The sequence below is a fragment of the Globicephala melas genome, chromosome 11 (genome assembly GCF_963455315.2).
Source record: "Globicephala melas chromosome 11, mGloMel1.2, whole genome shotgun sequence".
NCBI lineage: Eukaryota > Metazoa > Chordata > Mammalia > Artiodactyla > Delphinidae > Globicephala > Globicephala melas.
In genome coordinates this window covers 80,698,231-80,723,189 of record NC_083324.2, presented here as the reverse complement: position 1 = coordinate 80,723,189, position 24,959 = coordinate 80,698,231, and the positions used below count along the sequence as shown (strand labels likewise).

The following is a 24,959-nucleotide window of genomic DNA, read 5'->3' as shown; positions in this document are numbered from 1 at the left end:
CGAACCGGAGCGTGAAAAAGGGACTTACAACCACGAAGGGATTCGAACCCTCAATCTTCTGATCCGAAGTCAGACGCCTTATCCATTAGGCCACGTGGTCCTACAACGTTCCAGCTGTGAAAAATATTACAAGTGTTGAGACTCTGGAATATTTCTGTATTATTTAGTATTCATATAATTCTTACGAAGAGAGGCCTTCCTTATTAATCTTATTTAAAAGATGGTGTCATTGATACAAAAGCCAAGTAACTTCTCCAAGCAATTATGGTAAGAGGCTAAGACAAAATGGAAATTTCGCTTTTCTCCAAACTCCTGCCCTTAGTTTGACACCAAATTTCTTCTCTGAACAAAATTTTACACTTGCATTGTGATGCCTCTCTCAGCCGGTTGCATTAACCTGTAAAGAAATAGAAGGAGAAAAGGACTGAATGTCCCTCTGTAATCACTGCTACAAACGCTCGGTTTACCTTCAGAATGAATACAGAGTCAGAATTAAGACCCTCCGGGAATAAATGAAAATCACAAGAAAGACCCCTCCTGCCACCCTCTCAGCTGGGCGCCCAATCCTGCCAAGACTGCTTCAATTAGGATTGAATCGAGAAGCGTCTTCCTAGGCCTGGCCCCTTTTGGAAACCACGATGAATAGACCCGCTGAATACCCTCCAGGGAGACCTATGTTAAAAAGCCCAACAGTTGCACTTAGCGAGCAATTAGAAAATGGCCCTCCTCTTGTGCAGCCACTGGGTTGCGGTGTTGTGTAGCTCAGAGGTAAGGAGACAGACTTCAGGTTAGAAAAGAGTGGTTTTGAGTCAATTTGTGCTCGTATATTTTCTTTCCGGCACCTCATTTTCCCCAGCCGCCCTCATCTCAGTGGATCTCGATCCCCCACTAGTGATGGCGCGGGCGAGGAGAGCACACGGGTGGTGGGAAGGCGCGCTCGAGGCTGGCCGGGTTACTCAACACCGCCTGCTTTGGACCCTCTTCCTGGGGGTGCTGTGGGCGTGGTGAAAGCAACCCGGTTGGAATCCGAGGCATCTGGGGGACTTCATCCCCCATTATTAGGAACTGGGAGGGTCGGATTTTGGTCTTTATCCAACCTGCCTTCTCAGCACATTCTGGCTCCCAGCCCCCCAAAGTCGGTTACATAGGTTTTGCACAATTTAGAGGTGCTGGAGAAACAGTGTTTTCTCAAAAGCGCTTCTGAGCAGCGACTGCACCCTGAGGAGGCTGCGCTCTTTCTTTTGCTTTCCAGGAAAGCACCACCCCGGTTCTCTGGGCCACATCAGGCCAAAGTGACAGACTGTCTGGGGTCTATCCTTAACCCAGCCTTCAGTAAGCCTTCCAGGAACTGAAATCTACAAGATGTGAAAGGTTAACCAAAAAAAAAAACGCATTAGAAGAGTATTCCAGAAGGTGGATCAGAATGTGCAATGGTGTAAAGAATTTTGCCCAATTAATTTGAAATTTTAAATGAAACAGCAATTCTGCAAAAAACAAATAAAAAATTTCGCTAAAGAAGAAATAGCAAATATGAATAGTCCTAAACCATTAAATGTATTGAATAAATAGTCAAAATTTTTTCCACAGAGAAAACTCCAAACCCAGATATTTTAATCTGGAAGTTCTATAAAACATTCCTGAGACAATAATTTCAACTGGACACAAATACTTCCAAATATAGTAACAGAGGGAAGCCTCTCTGTCTCATTTTATAAGCCTACTTTCATCCTAATATCAAAACCAGCATATCAAGAAATTAAAGGGAAAAAGTTTTGTTCACCTCCGTACAGACAGAAAAAAGCATTTAATAAATTTCAGTGTCCACTAATGGTACAGCAATTTGGAAATAGAAGGAAAGTTCTTTAACCTGATTTTTAAAATACAAAAATAGTCTGCAGAAAACAATACTTAAGGGCAAAAAATTCAAAACATTCTGTTTGAAATTGGGAACACATGGAGTAAACCAGGAACTGCCACTTCTATTCCCTACTAGACAAAAGGAGAGTAAGAAAAGGTGTAAGGAAGAAAGAAAGGAAGAAACAGAAATCTTTTCTTTTTTAAACAGATCGTATGCTTATTATAGTGTCAGTTTTAACACATTTTCATGACAGCTATAAAAATTTACAAAAACAATTATATGCAATAAAGAAAAATCTAGAAATCACACAGATGTTAACATAATATTTCAATAACAAAAAAAATTCCAAAACAAATACATGGTATCATCTATAGAAATCACAAACTAAGCATACTAAATAATCTATTGTTTTATGGATACATATATAAGTAGTAAAGCTATTAAGTAAAATCAAGGGAGTGATTATCACAAGCATTAATACTGTGGTTATCTTAGATGAGAGAGAGGTGTAAAGTGGAGTGGGGCAAATGGAACTTCTAAAATAATGGCAATGTTCTCTTTCCTAATTGGTGACTTTTTCTTTTTAAAGCAAACTACTTTTTTTAATTGAAGTGTAACAAACATTCAGGAAAGTGCCCAAACATGAGCATATATAGAATACTTATATTTATGTAGGTATGTATCTGAATATATATGTATTAATGTATCACTGAATATTTACAAAGAGAATATATCTATGAACTCTCACTCAGATCTTTTGTTCCAACTTATTGCCACTATTTCCATCAAATGGGATCCAGAATTAAGTTTTGTCACTTAGGCTGTCTGTGTCAAGAAATAGAACATTACCAGCACACCAGAAGCCCCTCTCACGTGCCTCCTAATGACTTTCCTCATAAAGGTAACCAGTCTTTTGACTCTGATATCATCTGTTAGGTTTGCACATTTTAATAACATATAAGTAGAATTATATAATAAGTACTCTTTTATGCCTGGCTACTTTTGTGCAGCACTATGAGATTCATCCATGTTTTTGCATTTAACAATATTTTTTGTTGCCATATATATAGTCAAGTTGTATGAATATGCCACAATTTATCCATTCTAGTGGTGGATGTATGGGTTGTTTCCAGTTTGGGCATATCATGAATAGGGCTGTTAGGAACACTGTTGTATATGCTTTTTTGTGGACCTGTGCACAAATTCCTATTGAGTATTGTAATTAAGAGGTTGACTCCATTTTTGATATTTACTGACAGCTTTCAAGACCCATCACTCTCACTCACATCTAAGCCAGCCCATAAGAAAGTGCTTAAGCTCTCTCAGAGGAAAGATCAAACCACACTAGTCCTGGTTCTCAGGAATCTTCACCCGCCAGCCCACCCTCTAACCCAATAAAAGTCAAAGCCCATCACCCTTCCTTGCTCTTCCAAGCTGTTTTTGGACTTACCTGTGAGCCTCCCCTGCTCTCCAAGTAAGCGCCATTATGTGAGTGATAAACATTTTCATATCCTCTTGGTGCATGTGCAGCATTATCAGTCTTGCCATTTGAATCATTTGGGTACAGTGACCATTTCATTTCAGCTGAATGACTGCAAGACAGATGTGTACTTAGGAGTGGACTTAACTGAGTCACAGCAAGTGACTTTACTACAAACACTTTTGCAAGCAGCATATGTGATTTCCACATATCTGGAATTACATGTAAAATAAATGGACAAACTGAAAATGGGAAAAAAATATAACAAACTAGATAAAAAGATAGATGAAAAATCATTATCTATAACCCAACAAACTCATTTAACTTGTTAAATGCAAGACTCTATTTCAACACTGTAGAAATGCTAGTGCCAGTAGGGCTAATGAAATATTTTTTATGTTGATTCAGGTTTTCTTTTATTTATGGAAAGTTTTTTTTTAATTGAAGTGTATTTGACCTACAACACTATATTAGTTTCAGTTGCACAATGTAGTGATTTGATATTTTCATTACGAAATGATTACCATGATAACTCGAGTTACCATCTGTCACCATACAAAGATATTGCAATATTTTTGACTATATTCCCCATGCTGTACATTTCACCTCCATGACTCATTCATTTTGTAACTGGAATTTTATACCTCTTAATCTCCCTATTTCACTCATCCTTCCACTACCCTCCCCTCTGATAGCCATGGTCAATCCATGTTGTCGCAAATGGCAAGAATGTGCATATTCGACACCTCTCTGAACCCCTCCCGGGACAACTATCCGTATTTCCCCAGAAAATGGCCCTCACAAGTTCACTTGCCTTTTTGTGATGGGAAGAAGAGAGTTGCAGAAGTTTAAACTAACTTTTAGGGTTCTGACTTTTTCCGGAGTCAGGAGGAGGCAGGAGGTACTGTAGTACTTTTATACGGACAATTTCCTCATCCCTTCTCAGGGCTAAAGAAACGTGCAAAGGAGGCCCTACTGGGATTCGAACCCAGGATCTATCACTGTTTACAAGACAGGCACTTTAACCAACTAAGCCACAGAACCTAGCAATGAGTGGGTTTCAAAAGTAACTTTTATTGAATTCATCATTTTTCTTTGTTCTTTTGAGAAATATCCTCATATCTTCTTTTTCTGTCTTATTCATATGCAGTTTGTGCACATTTCAGTGACTGAACAAAGGGCCTGACAATGTGATGATTACTATGCCTCACAGCAACACAGAAGCTAAAATGATGCCATAGACACCACGTCTGAGTCCAGACTTTGAGTGAAAATATTGTAATACCTTACATTTCTCTAGTACTTTAGAATTTGCCAAAAGCTTCTGAATTTATTTCTTCTTTGAACATCGGTGACAACCCCAAATGCTGAGCATATTACCATCTTTATTTTATATTCAACTCCAAAAATGTTTAAGGACTTGTTCAAGTTTGTTCAGACAAAGAACCACTGGAGTTAAGACGAAGTCATTTTCCGGTGCTGATTCAATCACATTGTCAGTACAGCATTTTCACAGTGCTGCAGAAACAAACAACCCCAAGAATAAAAGTGGCTTACCATAACAGATACCCTGTTCCTGCTATTTGTCCATCATGACTCCGCCCAGGATAATGGAGCCACCTCAACTTGAAACACTGATGGCGTCTTGACAGAGGAAGAAAAAAGATATGGCAAATCAAGGACTGTTTCTTGTTTTGTGCCCAAAAGTAACATGTCAGGTATGCTCACATTTCATTATCCAGAGTGAAGCAAATGAGTCAAATCTGATATCTGTGGAGTGGGGCAGTATAATCTTACCCCAGGAAGAGGCAGTAAATACTTTTGAATAATAATAATTTATCACAACTACCATCCAATATTGTTTCTCATTTGCCAAACTCGGGATTTTTCTTTTAAAAAATTTTCTTTGTTGATCTCCTCCTTGTCTGTGTTGAAAATATTCAATTTTTTTAAGCTCATAGTTTGGGAAACATGAGTATCAATTTTGGTAAAGATAAGCTGGGCTAGTGTGGGCGCTGTGGAAATTCAGTCAATATAATCTATTGTTGCTATGTATTTGGGATGAGAAGTAGGAGAAAGGATGAAAGATGAAATTGCAATCAATTAAGAGGAGTAAGAACAAGGTAGTTCTTGACAGCAGTCTCCTGTATACCCAGATAACACTCATCTGGGACCCTGATTGACAACTTTGCATATGGCTAATAGTAAACACCACCACAATCAAGATGGAACATTTCATCACACCCCAGAATTCCCTCCACAATAACTCATTTTTACTACTGTATTCTAGCTGTTGAATAAACACAGTACATTTTATTCTGTGAACAGACATTTGGGTTGTTTCCCATTTGAGCTTTTATAAGCATTGATGGCTTTCCCCCACCTTACCCACTTAAACACTGCATCTGAACATGCACCAACAAAACAAACTTATCAACTTCCAACCAAACCACCCAGGATCAGTTTAACAAACCTAACATCTTACTGACCCCCTCCCTTGCATTCAAATTCTAATTCCACCCCTTGAATTCACTTCCCTTCACTGATGAAGTCTGTCATTTTAAAGAAATTATTCCCCTCCTGAAGTCATCCTACCATCTTAATATCCTAATAAAATGCAATAATGAAAAGACATACAAAATACAAGACAAATTTTTTAATATTAGAACGAACAGATTTAAAATTACATCTTAATAAATATAACAAATATAACGGGGAAAAATAAGAGAATTATAAAAACTGTACACTTTTGTTTACATATAGGCAATTTATATAGAGAATTGTCAATTTAATCATAACTTTTCACACTTCCATAATGCCTATATGTATACTTTGAATTAAAACCTTATAAATCAGTATTTTAAAAATTTAATGTGATAAGTGAGCTTGCTTCTTGCTTGTTAATTTGTCTAATCTAGGTTGGATTGATGACAACGCTACTCTCAGGGGATAATGTATATTTAAACTGTTTCTATGTTTTGTTTTAATAACACTTAATGTAGAGAAGCCAGTCTCACAGAGGTATGTTGAAGGGAACAGAAGAAGAGATTTTAAAGCAATCTCAGCAAGCTCAGGATATTCATTTTTAACTTTTATCCAAAATGAAGCAAGTGATGCTGTATTTTCAAAATTCATTTTCAATCCTTCATCAGTAGCCAGTTTCAACAACTTATCCTGTAGGGTTATAGTTAAATTTAAATTATCTTTTGATGAAAGAAATGGATTTTGTATCCATGAATTTCCTATGCGTGGATCTTCTTTTGATGGAAAATACAATTCAAAACAATCTAACAAATTTGTAAGATGTTCATTGACAACTTTTCGCAGATATGCAATATCAAGATCATTACCTACTTCACTGATAACTGTTGTTAAGTTATGGAACATGTCATAACAATCTGTAGAAACTCTTTTTTTCCAAGCTTCTAACTTTTGTTTTTGTCCTTCAATCTTATCTGCCATTGAAAAACATGTTGCATTCTTTCCTTGCATGCAAACATTAAGATCATTAAAAATACTGAAGATATCAGATAAATAAGCAAGTTTGGCTGTCCAATTCACATCTTTGAAAAGTTGGGACCAAACTGGTTTCTTGCTTTGCAGAAATACTAAGAGTTCATTTCGTATTTCAAACATTCTTGATAGAACTTTTCCCCGTGATAACCACCGTATCTCAGCATGCAATAACAGTTGCTTATGATCAGCTTCCATATTATCACATAATAAAGAGAATAATCTTGAATTTAACGTATTAGATTTTACATAATTCACAATTTTTACTATGTCAGTAAGCACACTATTTAGTTCAGGTGATATTTTTTTCATAGCAAGACTTTCTCGATGAATGAAGCAATGTGTTATTTTACATTCTGGTGCAAGTTCTTTAATCTGGGTAACCACTTCAGAATGTTTTCCTGTCATTGAAGCTGCACCATCAGAACACACTCCTACACAAAACTTAAATTCCAAACCACATTTATTGATAACATAATTCTTCACAGCTTCATACAGTTCTGAGCTAGTTGTGTTTGTTGGTAAAGAGGCTGAAAAAAAGAATTCTTCCTTTATATCCTCATCATGTTCAAACCTCACATATACTAAAAGAATTATCATGTTAGCAATATCTCTGCATTCATCAAGTTGCAGTGAAAAATACTTGGCTAGTTTTATTTGTTCTATGAGTTGGTCTTCCATATCATTTGCCAGTTCCTGAATACGTCGTGCTATGGTGTCATTGGAAAGTGGCACTTGAGCTACCTTCTTTGCTGCAGATTCACCCAACATTTCTAAGCAAACTTCTTTGATGCAGTCCTTCACTAGTGTCTCGGCAATTGTGTATGGTGTTTTAGACTTAGCAACCGGAAGTGCTACTTTATAAGAAGCCCGCAAAGCACTAATGTTTATGTGAGAAACATTGAACACCTGCTTTGGTTGGTTTTTCAATTCAGTACTCTTTCTTTCAAAGAATTCTTTTGGCTGTGAACTTATTTCTTTATGTTTTGAATATAGATGCCGCTTAAGTTTCGATGGTTTCATTGCTTCATTAGCCAGTACATCTCCACAAATAATACACTGTGGTTTCAGCACTTCACCATCAATTACAGCTACAAAACCAAATTCAATATATGAGGGATCGTACTTCCGAGTAAAGCTAGTATGAACTCTTTTGGTTTTCACTTCCTCAGGATGACTTCCATTGTTACCAATTCTTTTACTACTACTGCCATATTCAGAAAAGGTATGTCTTTTCTTCACAAAAAAGTCCAGTGAAGCTTGTTTTTCCATCTGCAAATTAGAATTAAAAATAAGTAATACAAATTTTACTTTTGTCTTTAATAATGTTAAACTAGAAATCAAAAACTAGGCTCACATCATCAAAAAGCCTACAAATAATAAATACTGGAGAGGTGTAGAGAAAAAGGAATTCTCCTACACTGTTGGTAGGAATGTAAATTGGTACAGCCACTATGGAGAACAGTATAGAGGTTCCTCAAAACACTAAAAATAACATATGATTCTGCAATCCCACTTCTGGGCATATATCCAGAGAAAACTCTAATTCAAAAAGATATATGCACTCCACTGTTCATTGCAGCACTATTTACAATAGCCAAGATATAGAAGCAACCTAAATGTCCATCAAAAGATGAAAGGATAAAGAAGATGTGACGTATGTATGTATGTGTGTATATATATATATATATCAACATGGATGCACCTAGAGATTATCATACTAAGTGAAATAAGCCAGAGAAAGACAAATACATGATATCACTTATATGTGGAATCTGAAAAAAAAAAAAAGATACAAATGAACATATATCCAAAACAGAAAGAGACTCACAGACATAGAAAACAAACTTATGGTTATCAAAGGGGAAAGAGGAGAGGAGGGATAAATTAGGAGGTTGGGATTAATATATATACACTACTATATATAAAATAGATAACCAACAAGGTCCTACTGTATAGCACAGGGAACTATACTCAATATTTTATAATAACTTATAAGGGAAAAGAAGAAAAAAGAAAATATATATAGAACTGAATCACTGTTCTGTATACCTGAAACTAACATGATATTGTAAATCAACTATACTTTTAAAAAATTTTAAAAACCCCAAAACTAGGCTTGATTAAAAATATAAAATGATTTTTAAATTAAGTTATAAAGATAAATAAATACTTACATTTTCTCAGAGTTTTATACACTTTTGGGTTACAGCCGACAAGCTAATCATAGCATATCACATTTTTTTTTTTTTTTTTTTTTTTGCGGTACGTGGGCCTCTCACTGTTGTGGCCTCTCCCATTGTGGAGCACAGGATCCGGACGCGCAGGCTCAGCGGCCATGGCTCACAGGCCTAGCCGCTCCGCGGCCCGTGGGATCTTCCCGGACCAGGGCACGAACCCGTTTCCCCCACATCAGCAGGCGATCTCTCAACCACTGCGCCACCAGGGAACCCCTATATCACACATTTTAATATGAACCTATTGTGCTGACTAATGTAGAGCTGCTACCACATGTGACTCACCTTGAGAGTTTAACACCCAAACTGAATATTCTATTTGAAAAGATGAGTTCATTAATCACGTGCTTGGGCATTGCAGCAATGTCAAATTGTTGTAACTTTCCAAATACTCTCAAATTTGTGTACTTACCTAATTATGGACTAGTATAAACAGTTTACAGACCAGCACTAGTCTGAAGAACAAACTCTGAGTACCACTGGCCCAAATCATGTGTAAGCTTCACATTTCAAAACACTTACCTGAACACATATTAGCCTCATTGGTCTTATTTCACACTCTGCATTTAAATCAGAAAACCAAACTCTTTCCCAACACAAATCCATATCTCCCAACCAAATTTATCATCCCCTGCCCTTCCTAAATATTTCTTCACTTGACCTGAGATGCCCTTTCTTAGCTTACCCCTCAACCCAAACTCACATATAATTAAAACCAAGTAACATTAAATTCATCTGTCCCCAAATTTATCCTTCTATAGAAACATACCATCATGCATACCATTTATCCCCTAGCTTTCTCATTCCGCTAAGAAATGCCTGACATCAGAAATAAGTAAGAGATACTACTGTTTTTCACCCCAGAACAATAAACAAAGCAGCATCCAAGGTTATAACTTCCAACTTGAAAAAAGGAGTGGAGGGAGGACATTAAATGTAATTGGCCTTTCTTTGGAGAAAATATATACAAGATGGCCATAATTGTGCTTTAGTATGCCATGTCAAAAATTTCTCACTCATCATGGTCACAGTAAAGTATGAGGCTCTTCCCCTGCTTTGATCTACAGCAGACACTCAAACTCTTACCCAGTCTCCTACTTTGTCTGATGAAAATGGTGTCTCCGATGGCTTTAACATTTTGGAGGGTTGAACAGTCAAACTTCTTGGAATCTCGTCATGTTTCCTTTTCATTGTAGTGGTCTCATAGCAAAGACTACAAGTTATTCTATGGTGATAACCATCAGTCTCACGTTGAGAGGGCACTCCACAGATTGCATGGACGTTTCTATCACATGATACACAATTATTAACACCTGTGCATTCTTTTTCACAAACTACACAAGATAAAAAATTCAGTCTGCTTTCAGGAGGAGTTTTTTGGGCTATCTTAGGAGAAATAGAAAGATTTTCTTCAATATCACTACTATCTGTTCCAGTCTCAATATTTTCTTCATACTGGGCTCTTAGAGTATTTTCTAATTCCTTGTCGGCCTGTTCCAATTCATTTTCTGTGTTCAGGCTGGCAATAAGTTCTTCAGTTAGCTGAGAATGAGACAAGCCCAGTTTAGCTTCAGAGCTAAATGTACCCTCACATGGAGTCTGTTGCATGCCTCTGTGATAGGGTTGATTTTGGGTCATCTGAATAAACCACAAAAATTCAGCCCAGTGTGATGAATTGTTAGTTTGCATCCAGGAGATAATCCGGTTTTGGATATCCTCATTAGTTTGATTTATAGAATTTAGACTTTGGCAGGGCTGAGGTTTCCCATGGACAATTTTCAGTTCTGGCCAAATACAACTAAGTTCACTGACAATCTGCCTTGAAAATTCCCTCCCATTGTCAGACTGTAGAACACTGGGTGCTCCAATAATTGTAAAAATATCTAAAAGAGCATGTGCAACCTCTTTAGGCCTTTTAGATTTTAATGACCGCAAAAAACTCAACTTTGTACGAAGGTCTTGATAATGCATGATAAATTTATACTCTCCATCAGGATTCAACTGCATGTCTATAAGATCTACTTGGCATCTTGAGTTAACTTCCTTAATTGGCTTCGATGCTAGAACTTTCTTGAGTTTTGAATTTTTCTGTTGGCATGGTTTGCAGAGTGTCAAGTAGAGCATTATAACTTCTTTTGTGATGTTCTTGTATTTTGCTTGTAACTCTTTTTCCATGCGGGTACGTCCACCATGTCCAATGCTGAGATGTGTATCATGCAGTATGTCAAATAAATCCTCACTGTGTAAATAATACCGTACTTTATCTGTTTCCCCATTTACAGCCTCAATCAGCTTCTCATGTCCTTGTACCAGGATCACATCAAATCTAGCCAAGCGACGGTAGTCAACTGATTCTTTTTTTGCCTTGGCCTTAGCCTCTTTCACTTCCCTTATTAATTGACAGTACTTTGCTTTAGAAAATATCTTGGTATTATTACTCTTGTTTTCCAGTAACACTGCTAAGCTTCTGAAGAACTTTTCTCTCATGTTTTCTGGTTCGATTTCTGCTTCATTAGTATCTAAGCTACTAAAGTTATCATCACCCATGGTTTGAGACATCATGGAAAGCCACAAAAATGACCCTAAAATATAAAGAAAAAAATCAGTTAGACTATTTGGGAATATAATTTAAAATATGTATATTGCTCAAGTAGCCACTAGAGAGAGCTGGGAGTACAAGTAGATGCTATGGACACACAAGAGGGGGAATACAATTTTGGTTAGGGAGTCTACCTTTGGAGGAATAGAGAGGGTAAATGAAGAACTCAACCCAGGAACAAAGAGTTCTGATATAGTAAAGAGTAGAAAGCCAGGATGTGACTTTCCAGAGCAGTATCCAGGGTTAGCCTTAAAGTAAAGCACTGTTTTATGTAAAACAGGGAGCAAACTGATGTTATTATTTTTTCATTTATTTATTAATTACACAAGAACATTTTTTTTGGCTAGAGAAGTCTCAGAAATACAGTCATAGATATTTTTAAAGCCCCAGACTATACCACATTTTGTTTTATTCAGTCAGGTTAGCTGTTATAGCAACATTTGGGGCTGAAGTTTCAACATCATATATTTGCATGAGCTCCTTTTTGGTGCCTGTGAAACTCTAAACCCAATACCAATAATCTTATTACTGATTTTAATAAAGAAAGAGTAGCAGATGAACCTGAAGTAGTGAAAATGCTCTGACTTAATATAGCATATTAAAATAAATGTTTAGAATATTCATAATAACAGAAACACTTAGAATAAATCAAATTTGGCTAGTCTTAAGGAAACTATTTTGAAAAAATCAAAAAGAATAATTTGGAATTAGCATATCACCTCTAAAGTCTTACAGCTGCTTGGAAAAAATACTTTCTCTCAAGTCAACGTTGTTTATACTACCAATTTGCATAACAAATGTTGAATTGGTAAATTTAAATCATTCTCAAATGTTCATAACTTCCAAAACTTCAAATTAATATGTTACTGTGTGTTTTGGCCTCACTTAAGTCTCAATGGTTCCAACAAGACTTCCTTGATCATTTAATTTAAGCTTACAGTGAGTTCTCCTTTCTTGAAGACATAATTTATTCACAACACAAACTAGCACTGTAGCACTTTCTTCTTTAACTGTTTCATAGAACTAACAAGATTGTAAGTTTCTAAAGAAGCAGGGATCACTTTTTCCTCCAGTATCTTTTCCATTATCTAACACATTACTACATAGAAAAGTGTCAGATAGGGAATTCCCTGGTGGTCCAGTGACTAGGACTCAGGTGGTTTCATTGCTGTGTGGTCCAGGTTCAACCCCTGGTCGGGGAACTAAAATCCTGCAGGCCAAGCCTTGGGTGTGGCCACAAAAAAAAAAAGTGGGGTAAAAATTTGTTAACTTTATAATGAGGATGACAACACTCACGATAAGTGGTATTTCAAAATGTGACTGAAAAGACCATTATATAGATAGTATTTCTTTCCACACTGATACATTTTGCATCATGCTATGGAGCCATGAACATAACAGAAGGTAAACAAGGATAAACTGGGGGGAGGAAAGAAATACGGGGCAACGTAAATGAGAACCAGAGCTTCAGAATATGTAATCTGAGAATATGAGCTTCAGAAATTAGTACAATCAATGTTAGTAGGTCTAGGATAAGCAGAGAATAAGGAGTTGCTAGGGTTATAAGAAAAGAAAAGAAGAAAATTATATCAATTATACTTAAGCCTTTGGGAAAAGACAGCTACTCCATAACTAGGCCAGCCTGTGCTGCTGCCTCCACCACACATTACACTGTTAATAGTCCTTAGATCTCTAGTGGACATAGACTTCAGAAATTCCATTTTCTTCAGTAGAATATCGAAGTAGTATTTCCAAGTCTTAAACAGTCATATGTAACAAGAATTGGGGGCAGAGGCTACAGAAATGGGACCCATGTCTACATTGACAAGTGATCAGCATTTACATACAGAGGCATCTCTGATTTATCTATCCATAGGTACTTAATTCCATTGCAAAATATCCATGAAAAATCTTGTGTTCAACTATTTTTTACATTATTGCATGACTGCTTAATTCAACTTCTTTAATAGCATTCCACTACACTCGTTGACCCTTCCTTCAGCCATATTCAGTAGAAGCTGCAATGGAATAAAATTTGATAAGATTTCTATGAATGGACCCTTCCCTCCTCCCAAATCTCATCCTCCTTCCAAAGACTAACTTATCCTCACCATTATCTTGAAGTGCATGTGGCTCTGGAGATTCACATTCCATTCCGTCCTCTATAGTCTGGAGATGGGTACCTAAGGACGCCTTTGCAGTATCTAGAAGAGTCATTTCTTCCATAGGAACTTCCTGCCCATATGTGTCCTGTGGGACCTGGGGATAAACAGGTACATTTGGAAACTAATATAATATTAATCACATCACTGCACAAACCATAGCTAAACTTCAAAACATTCTTCTACTGAAACAGAATGGATATAAGAAGAGAAAAAAGTCTTCATTGAATTCTTAAGAGGAGTGCAAGATAGAATAAGGAGAGAAATAAAAAATGCTGGGACGAATCAAGCCAGAGCCATACAACAGAAACTGTCTGCATTGAACAGGAGTTGATATGCATCCTTGTGGTTTCTGTTTTGGGGAATAACAATGGAAGCACATTAAAGGAATCTTTCCTAATTTTCCTCCTAACCAGAAGAAAATTGTAAATGGGTTTCAGTGTGAGCAATTAAAAGTAAATATTTGGGGGGTATGCAAATTATCTAATAGGAACTAACTGAACTGTTAAACTCAGGAAGAAATCTGATAGTTGTTTTAGACCAAATGTGGAAAACATTAGCCCAGTGTGTTATGGATGGGAGAAAAAAAAAGCCAATCAAAGTGGATAACTGTTGGGTGAAAAGAAAACATTTATCTCTTCCTTACACCAATGATCTAGTACTCGGTTTATAATTAAATTTACCCAATTGTCCCCATACATACAGTTAACCCTTGAACAACATTGGTTTAACCCTTGGGTGACTATCTATAGGCGGATTTTTTTCAATAGTAACTACTACAGTAAATACTACACAATCCCTGGTTGGTTGAATCGCATATGCAGAAACAGATATGGAAGAACCATGTATAGGGAGGACTATTTTCAACTGTGCAGAAAGTCGATGCCCCTAACCCCTCACCCCCATAGGTGTTCAAGGGTCACCTGCATTTTATGTTTGCTTTTTTTAAGTCCATGATCCATTCAATATTTATACATTGTTTTTGGTTATTATATCTCTTTTGCTTCTTTTAATCTAAAACCATTTCCTGACTTTTTTTTTTTCCTGGCATTTTTATGACATTAAATTTTGAAAAGTCAGGGCTACTTGTCTTATAGAATATCGCACATTAGGGACTTGCCTAATTGTTTCTTCACAAGTAGATTCTGGTTAAACTTTTTTTTTTCTTTGTTTTTTGAGGAACAAAAACCCAGTATTTTTAATTTGATCATTTTTTTTCTTGCAGAGCAGTATTAACGTCCATTACACCTCCAGCAACAATGCCTTCCTCAGCCAAGGAGGTGGGTTACGGATGGAGCCGAATCTTGAAAGCACCCGAGCCTCAGCCTCCATGCGACTGCTTGGCAGCAGGGAAAGAACATTTTTGGAAGAATACTACGTAAGTAATGTGTACTTACTGTGTCACATCACAGGTTACATTAAGTTGTCAAATTATTTTATTGTAGATAATGCTAAATTTGATTACTTAGTTAAGGTGGTAACTACCAGATCTATCCATTCAAAAATACACTTTTTCCAACTGTAATAAATAATAATTGGTAATAATTTGGAACTATGCAAATATCTTATTCCCCAATGGTTTTAATATTCATTGATTTCTGCTTGTTATACTGGGGGTTGCAAAATGGTGACTTCCTACTTTTACAATTCCTTCCACATTTAATAGCTAGCAATTTTCTGTAAAGAGCTTTCTGTTCATCCTACTTTGGTGTCTGTCTCTCTTTCTGAGTATCACTATAGACTTATTTTATAATCCATTCCATCCTCACTCACTTTGATGCTCAAACTGTCTCAAATTTGGCCAGTGGGAGCCCCCTTGATCTGGCACCTGCAACCGTTTGACATGACCCCACTAGTTTTTGTTTGGTTTTGGTTCTGGTTTTGGCACATCCAAGCTTTCTAGAATAAACAATACAAGGACCACATTGTATTCTCCCTGTCCCAGATCTAGTTCAACTGTTTTTTTTTTCCCAAGAAATTTTTATTCATTTTAGAGGACAACAATGTTTAGTAGCAAAGATTGAGTAGTAGTAGGCTCATTTTTAATAGGTGTCATCTCCTCTAGGCCCTTTCAAGGATAAAGCTGGTAAATATATTTTATAAAATAACATGAATTCAACTCAACTTCAATACCTGTAGAATTTTCCTCACCTTTCCATCTTCCATATTAATATCTTCCTTCTCCCACAGTTAAAAAAAAAAGCAGTTCATAACAATGTATATATATTATTTACTCATTGGCTCTAAACTACAATAATACAAAAGAGTTTCAGAATCAGTATGCTTTGTGTTGTAGAACACTTCCAACAACATACCTACTAAGTAAAGTTCAATATATCTTTGCAGCTTTACAGGCCCATAGACAGTATCCTGCTAAAAGTATATGGTCAGAGTACTGTGGTCAAGCCACCTGAATTATTATTTTCCTCTGTATTACTATGTTAATTTGATATATTGTTGAGTTCATTTGTTTCTGTTTTTATCATTTTGAATTTAGTATTGTTTCTTAAATACTGAGAACATTTACGTGATGTAAAAAAAAATGAAATATGTATCCAGAGAAGTCTTGCTCATATTCACATAGCCTGCATTCTACTCTCCCCCACTCCCATAAGAAACCATTTTTTGTTGTTGATGCTTTACCCTCTGGTTTTTTTTTTTGCAAAAATAAGTAAAAACATTATACATACGTATATACACACGTCTGCATGTATATATTTGTGTGTATATAATACATATACAAATTAAATGCAAATGTGTGTATACTTATTTTTTCATATTGTATAGTAGTTTACACCTCCTTTTTTTTCACTTAATATAAAAATATTATCTGGAAATCAGTTCATACCAGTTCATAGATATCTTGCTTATGCTTTTTTTTGTGTACATAGTACCATTATATTGATGCACCATAGTTTATTCAATCACCCTTATACGAATGGGCATTTAGGTTGTTTACAATATTTTGCTTTTACAAATAATGCTGCAATGAAAAACTGTGTCTATGTTGTTTCTTACTTGTATTTTCCAAGTAAATTCCCAGAAGCAGTATGGCTGGGTCAAATCGTAAATGCATAAATATGTGTTAGATGGTGCCAAAATCCCCTCCATAGGGATGGTACCATTTTGCACTTCTACCAGCAACATTTGAGAGGAACTGTTTCCCCAGTCAGGACAACAGATTGTGTTGCCAAGCTTTTGAATTTTTGCCAGTCTGATAGGTGACAAATGGCACCTCAGTATAGTTCTGATTTGCTCTTTTTATGACTGAAGTTGAGTATCTTCTCATAGCCATTTGTTTGTTTGTAAAAAGAAAAAAGAAAAAAAACTGCTCATGTCTCGTGATTATCTTTATTGCATTTCTGTTAAGGAGATTCACTTATACCTATGACATATTTTGCAAATATCTTCACTAATTTATTATATTGATTTGCTTGTGGGGGTTTTTTGTCCTGCATTTAAAAAATATGTTTCATGTAGAAAAAAAGGTTTTTGATATTACTTCTAGATTTTGAGTAATTCTATACATTCAGATTATTTTAGAAGTCATGCTTGTTTTCTCCTAGTTCCTGGATGTTTAAAATTTTATATATTGATCTCTGACACATTTAAAGTTTATTCTGGTTCTGGAATATGGTATGAGGTATGGGTTTCATGTGTTTCTTTTTGAAATGGCTACTTCTTTGTCCCAACACCATTTACTTAAAACACCATTTTCCCCACTGTGATTTGAGATGGCACATATATTGTGTACTCAGTTTTCATATGTGCTCCAGTCCACTTTCATACTTTCTATGGTTTCACTGATCCAGCTATTCATGTGTCAGTACCACAATTTTACCTAAAGAGGCTTTATGGTATGTTAGTATCGAATGAGACTATTGCTCTCTTCTTTACTCAAGTTTTTCCTACTGATTCTCTCACGCTTATTTACACATATGAATACAGTTCAGTGTTTTAATCCTTTTCAAAAGTAAGCAATTAGTTTTGTTTTCTCCTAACACAGTAGATAGAAATTCATTTTCTATTGTTTTCAAGTTTTGGGTTCTAAGCAACACAGATATCCTCCCTGGCTATAGATGAACCTATAATATAGTAATATCTCATTGTTATTACCTATTAAGATAATCCCCTTAGAATTCGCTTCTATGGACATTGGCTGGTTGGCTGTGTTCCTCAGCTTCCCTGGGTTCTGCTTGCTTACTTCTTCTTACTTCCATTAGAGGGACTAGTCCAAGGTAGGTGGGCCTGGTCTTGGAAGGAATAGGAGGAATTCCACTCTGCCTTTACCACAAAAGTGTAAAGGGTGCCTCTGGATGGCAAAAACAAATTACAAAGCTGAAATTACTTCAAACTGGTTATGAAAGTCATTTGTCTTTCACTATATGATTCCCAGATTTGATTTTTTAAGATATCTAATAAGAAATTTTGGTCATAAAATAGTGGAGTAAATATGACTGTATTCATTAGAAATGCATGTATTTCCCAATTAATTAAAACACCTAACTTATATAGTGGCTTAAACAAATAGGGGTTTATTTTTGTCATATGCTAAGAAATCCAGAGGAGGGCAGTTGCTGGCATTGATTCACATACCTAACACTTCTGTAAGGGACCCGAGTTGTCTTTATATTTCTGCTCTGCCATTCATAACATATTGGTATTCATCCTCACGCTTATCATCATGTCATGGTCACAAGATGGCTACCACAGCTCCAGATATCACATCCACGTTCAAGACAGGAAGTGGGAAAAGGCAGAACTAAACACATCTGTGCCATTTTATAAGGAAAATTAAAGCTTCTACAGAAATTCCCAAAAAATATGCTTATTTCTCTCTGGCCAGACTATGATGCATGGCTAACTCTAGCACAAGGAAAGCTGAAAATTATTTAGTTAGGTACATAGCCAACATGAACAAAATCAACATTTTTTAAGCAAGAAAGAAGAGGTGTACAATAGATACCGGGTTGGCAGCTAAAAGTGTCTGCAACAATGGCATTTCCCCCTCCCTTCAGAAATCACACAGAAACAAGAAAAATGAGAAACATTTATGCAAACTTGACATTCAATAAGACTAGAAGATTTCTATAACCCTGAGTCACATGAAAAACTATCAAGTATGAGCAGAGCATAACCCTGAACATTACCCAGGATTGACAAAACACCAAGTCCTACCAATGGTTGCATTTTTCAACAAAGCCAGAAGAGGAAAATTTTAAAGTAACAGGTACATCCTAAGGGAAAAAACTAATATTGTTTATTTGAAACAAAGAGAAAAGGTGTGCTGGCTAGAGATAAGAGACTGCCTGTACAGGCATCTATGCGGTAACATATGAACTCATGAAAAAACATGCTTTCTGCAAAACTGCACAAAAAATAACAGGATTTATGGAGAAAATAAAGTTGTAGGGTAGACTATTTAAATTCTACACAACTTTGTCAGGAGAGCATTAATAAAACTACAGAAATTCCAATAAAAGTACAAGTATAGTCAAAAAGACATTAAATAAAGAAATGTTACATTAAGTATAGGATTTTACTTTGAAAGGTGATGGTATCTTGTTAGAAAGAGGTGTAAGGAAAGGGTGAGGCAAGGGTAGAGGATATCATCATCAGAAGTTCAGATGGACAAGCATTTGCACACTTTCCAAGAAATGTAGTGATATTACAAAAAATATAATGACGGTTCTGGCTCATCATCTTGTTTTTATTTCTTTGATATTGGCTTATAAAAAGATATGTACTTTTTGCTGCTTAAATATTTTCTTTCTTTCATAAAGAAGCTGCTAACATGGCTCCAAACAGGACCTCATGCCACAAAGTAAAATCCTGCTGTGTTCTGCATCATTATCTTCTACCCACTGTTACTGCTTTTCTATCATACTTAGAGCAGAAGATAACTGAGAAGTGAAATGCTCTTGTGGGGTAGCTTGTTGAACTGCACCATCCTCTTAAACGCTTCCATTTGAGCCTCAGCATCTAATTGTTGTGGCTCTTGTGTAGAGAGAGCCTCTGCATGAGATTGCAGCAGTTCCTCAATATCTTCACTCTCAACTTCTTCAAATCCAACCTCCTCTGCAAGAGCAATACAGCTTGCTTTGATTTGAGGGAGCTCTTCTGAAGGTTCAAAGCCTTTAGAATCATAAATTAAATCAGGGAGAATCTTACAACACACCCCATGCAAACAGGCTTTGGTGACATCATTCCAGGCCTCTACAAGACTATCAATTGCAGGTTTAATGCTCTATCAATTCCAGAATTCAAAAACTGTGTGTGCATTGTCACCCCCTGTTGATCCAATAAACACCTTGAATGTTATCATTAAATAAGCTTTAAAAACTGTGATCACACCCTGAGCAGGGAGTAAAGTAGTTGTATGAGGAGATAAAAAGAGAACTTTAATATTTGAAGGAAGTTCAGCAACTGTCGGAGGATGGCTTGGTGTATTACTGAGAATTATAAGAATTTTGAAAGACAAATTGTTCTTCTTGCAATATTTTAAGAAATCATCTACAAAACATCACCTTGACGATAAGTAAATACCTGCCCTGTCATCCAGCCTCTCTTGCTAGACTTATAGCAGTCACCCAGGCTAGTCTTTACAATTCCTTTTAAAGCTTGTGGGTTGGCAGACTGATAAATCACACAAGCTTTAGCTTTAAATTCCCACTGGCATTCCCACCCAGCATCACAGTCAGTTGAACTTTTGTAGCCTTAAACACCGGATCTTATGATTTCTCCTTCAAGATACAGGCCCTTGAGGCCATTTGCTTCCAATAGAGACTAGTTTCATCAAAATTAAAAATCTGATCCAGGTTATAGCCTTCTTTATCAAATTTCTTAACACTCGGGGAAATGTCTTTGCAGCTTCTCTGCACTCACAGCTTCACCAGAGATCCTAATAATGTGGAAACCATAGCAGTTTTTGAAGCCACTAAACCAGCCACTATTTGCACTAAATGAAGGCACTTCTGCAGGATCTTCCACTTTCTTCTTAAGGTCTTCATGTATTGCTAAAGTCGTCTCTTTAATTTTGAGAAAGGTTACCTCTGATTGCTTCTTTCTTTGGTATAAAATCCAAGCAAATGTTCCATTTCTACCATTTCCTTATGCCTTCTTCCAATAAATTTTGTAGCAATGGAAGCTGTTCCAGCTAGATAACTTTATTTTCCCAGCATTGTCTCTAATTGTTCGTAAAGTTGACTCTTTTATTTCAGTTGCACACCCAGTGTCACATGTTCTTTCATTTATTTCAAAACATTTTATAATTTCGAGCTTTCCTTCAGTTGTTAAATCTTTTCTTCTTTTGTGCTCACTAGCATAAATTTTATCACCAGCATGCTTCTATGGCACTTGCAAACCCCCTTCCTTGCTCATTTTCTGGAATACAAAAAAGTTTAGCAAAACATGCACCAAAATGGGAGGGAACTATGCACATAAGGGCTTCCAAAACAGAGACTGGGGCCAAGAGAGCCAAGAGGAAGGATATGGAAGTGGATGGACATTATGCACTGTATGTCTTCATAACTTGCTGCACTCAGCTATAGTCATATACTTTGTATTCAGCTGCTCTTACTTGGTGGCCCAAAACATCAACTTTCTGGGAAAACTCATATATGAGCCGGCACAATTTCAGCATTATATTGACTTATTTTCCTATTTACCAATCTCATATGAAAGATTCTGCATTCCAGAAAAACATATTTTAACAGATCAGACTGTATACATACAATGTTCATACTCAAAAAGAATTCAGATAAATGTATAGATAGTAACATTATAGAAATGTAACAGTGTTTGGCAATATCCATAATGTTCTAAAATTACAGTCACAGAAAGCAAGTATATTCTCTTAAAAATAACCTCCAGTGTGATGGGAAAAGACAGAATACTGGCTCACATACCAACGACTGCAAGTACTGAAAAGTATCTAGAAAATGATGCAATTAATCTCTTCACTGTACAGATGAAGTCATCAAAGTCCAGAGAAAGTGTGTGTGCCCAAGATTATACAGCTAATTAGTGACAGAGCCTATCATAGAACCCAGATCTTATGATTCACCATTTCCTGATATTTCCATTAAATTAGACTACTTTTCTATTTGTCTCTCCTAGAAGGTATTCCTTATATTCCTGCACTGATTTGCTTTCATATATGGTAAAAGTAGCGGGGATCGTAAGAAGAGATAGCTACCTTAATCTCACAGTCACTAAATAAGAGATATTTTCCATTTGCAAGCAATAGACCAAGGTTTCCCATTTGGTTAAACCATCTCCTTATTAGGATCAGCTATCACTGACATGCAAATTGTTATCCCAGAAGCATGAATCTATTCGTCTACACCAGTGATCAAATAATAATGCCCAGAACCAGAATTTGCAGCCGTCAGTGTGAAGTTAACCCCACTTACTCTACCTTGGACCCACGCACTCAAATTCTTCACAGAAGATGGCCCCTCCAATTTCTCACCTGCTGTCTAGGTTCATCAAGCTCCCTCTCCAAATCTTCCAGCACAGTCACCACCTCCTCTCCACTCTCAGGATGATGCTCTCGCACCCAAGCCTGGAGCTCCTCAGGCAGGATGGTCAGGAGCTGCTCCAGCACCAACAACTCCAGGATCTGCTCCTTGGTGTGCATCTCTGGGCTCAACCACTGACGGCAAAGTTCCCTGAGTTGGCTCAGAGCTTCCCTGGGTCCGGGAGTCTCCTGATAGCAGAACTGCCGGAAGCGTTGACGAGAGAGTTCCCTGGTATGAGACAAATCCTTCTGTCGGCAGGATTCCTGATCCCAAATAGGGTCTTCTTCTTTAACCTTTACTTTGATAATCTCCCCTTGTTCCTCTGAAGCCTGGCCAACCAAGGCTGGGAGCGCCCCCGGGGCTGCCGCCATCCTTAGCTTAGCTTAGAGAAAGGCTCCCTCCAACAAGGGTCTAGGCAGATTTTCCTTGAAGGCCCCAGTCAATTCTTGGTCAGGAAAGTTTTCGATATAAGAAAACCCTGTTGACCAGAAAAATTATAGACGCAGCTAAAAAAAATTTGTTTAGGTGACAACAGGGCAGTTACTCGAGCAATTCCATTGAAAGTGAAGCCATTCTCTGACAAGACGGGAAACTGTGAGTACAGTTTCTCACTAAAGTTTCTTCACTGCACTCACTAAAGCTCCAGGACCACAGATTGAGCGGCAGGTTACTTGCGAGACAGAAAACTGGGGAGACTTTGGCCCTAAATAAAGCCTAGATATACGAGCTCCACCAAGGAAACCAGACAGGTCTCTCCGAAACCGGCGCTCCCTGTGGTTCAGGCCCGCGTGGAGAGGGCGAAGGGCTCCTGCCACACGGCTAGCCGTCTGCGGAGGACGCCCGATTGTCGCCGCGCAGACACAACCTTCCCTCCGCCTGCACTTCCCTTCAGAGAAGCTCGGACCCTCTCGCGCCACGCCAGAGAGATGGGCCGCGGGCTACAATCCTGGCCGACGCAGCTGCTCCCACGTTCCCGCCAGGCCGGGGGAGCAGCGCTCACTTCCGGTCCGCTCTAGGATTCCAGGTGGTGCAGTCATCTCGGTGGTCGTGGTAACGTTGGTGAGCACCCGGAGGCAAGTGCTCTGTAAACTGTACAGAGACTTAACTCCCGAGTTACCCAGTTCCCGGGTGAAAAGAGGTTCACGGTGTGAGTAGCGCTAGTGTAGAGGCTACTCTGGGTTGTTGTTTTTTTTGTCACGGTGATAAGCCGTCGCTGCACTCAGACACGCAGTAGTCACCGCCGCGTCCTAAAACAGACGTAGAAGAGCATCCCTGAGCGAATGCCAAGTCAGCGAATTTGTAGGCTTCAACCGGCCTTTTCTCGTTAGATTTGGGCCACTGTCTCCTTTCCCATTCACCGTAAATCAGACTCGAAAAAAGAAATGTAAGATCTAGTTCCTTCTTTCCATTTTATAGATGGGAAAAATCAAGATCCATATAGTGAGCTTCCCCCCTAACGACAGGAGTAGCTATTCCTGTGAGCCATGCTGTAAACAGTCCTGTGAAACTGGCCCCAGAAACCTAACAAGGAAAATCTGGACGTGTTTTCAGAGTCTAACAAGTCATTACAAGTGGGCAACCAGGAAATTCCCGCCTGGCTCATGCTCCTTCAAGGCAGTGTGCTCTGCCAGGCAAGGTATTCGAAGATGCACGGAGCAGGCAGTGCTAGAGTGGATGCAGGTAAGCAAAGAGAAAACGCTGTTTCAAGAGGAAAAGGCTGTGGCATGGGTGGATTCTGCTGGAGGTCTAGAAGCCTAGGAATCATTGCAAGTGTCAGCCTTAATTCCTCTTCCTCCTCCCCACCCAGCTTGCCCCCACGGCCTTGTTAAGAGCGCTCAATAAATAATAGATGTCTGAGGAATATTTGTTGAATTGCTGAATGGCTCCTTTTCCCCATTCTCTCTGTGCTTCTACTTTGTTCCCTGTTATTACTCACATTTTGGCATTTCTGATTCAAGAGACTTTGAAGGATCAGAAGGTCTTTTTTAGAGATCTCTAAATCAAAAAATTTTACCTTTGAGGTCTGTAAATGGTCTTGAGTGAGTCACTAAACCCAGTGAAATTGTATATACAATTTTTGTCTATGTGCGCGAGTCATCAGATCATCAAAAGGACTGAGATGGAGCTCCCCATTCATTTTCCTAGCCACTATTGACATGTTGCACTTATCTTTTGTGGTTTCCCCCTAACCAACTCTTAACCTTTGCAGTCAGGGATTCTATCTTCTACATTTTTTTCATTTTCTGCATTCTGTGATCACCGCCATACTGAGCACAGGAGGCAGTCAGCATGGAGTAAACATGACTTCTAAGTCCTCTACTGAAGGGCATTAATTTTTTTTGTAGATTTTTCACTTTTAATTACTAAAGTGACTATATCTCACAAAAGTGAACAGACAAAAAGTGAGAAGCTCCTTGATTCCCAATTCCGCTTCTTAAGCTATTTAAAAATGTATATATAAACTCACAAACTATGACTCACAAAAATTAGTTCATGCTATATATTACAATTCAGCAAATTTCTAGGTTGTGTTTATTTGTTTTAAACTTAGATTAAATCCTCTCCAGAAACTGCCAAACCAACATGTG

General features: G+C 37.5%; 1 protein-coding gene and 2 non-coding genes across 4 annotated transcripts; all 3 read right to left on the bottom strand.

The window, feature by feature from the left end:
- Nucleotides 1-27: 27 nt before the first annotated feature.
- On the bottom strand, nt 28-100 carry TRNAR-UCG (transfer RNA arginine (anticodon UCG)). Its single transcript has one exon. It is a non-coding gene; the product is annotated as a tRNA-Arg (tRNA).
- SCAND3 (SCAN domain containing 3) lies at nt 38-23,312 on the bottom strand. Of its 2 annotated transcripts, XM_070046745.1 has the most exons (6): nt 22,323-23,312; nt 13,799-13,946; nt 10,175-11,670; nt 4,896-4,982; nt 3,309-3,450; nt 38-114 (listed from the first exon to the last, which is right to left on the bottom strand). In XM_070046745.1, the coding sequence occupies exons 1-4, from the start codon at nt 22,740-22,742 to the stop codon at nt 4,929-4,931; spliced, it is 2,118 nt and encodes a 705-aa protein (XP_069902846.1). In that variant the 5' UTR covers nt 22,743-23,312; the 3' UTR covers nt 38-114; nt 3,309-3,450; nt 4,896-4,928. The 2 variants fall into 2 exon arrangements, with proteins under 2 accessions (XP_069902846.1, XP_030705544.2); XM_030849684.2 differs by lacking the exons at nt 38-114; nt 3,309-3,450; nt 4,896-4,982 and adding an exon at nt 6,057-8,123.
- TRNAT-UGU (transfer RNA threonine (anticodon UGU)) lies at nt 4,306-4,382 on the bottom strand. The gene has a single exon. It is a non-coding gene; the product is annotated as a tRNA-Thr (tRNA).
- Nucleotides 23,313-24,959: the final 1,647 nt, after the last annotated feature.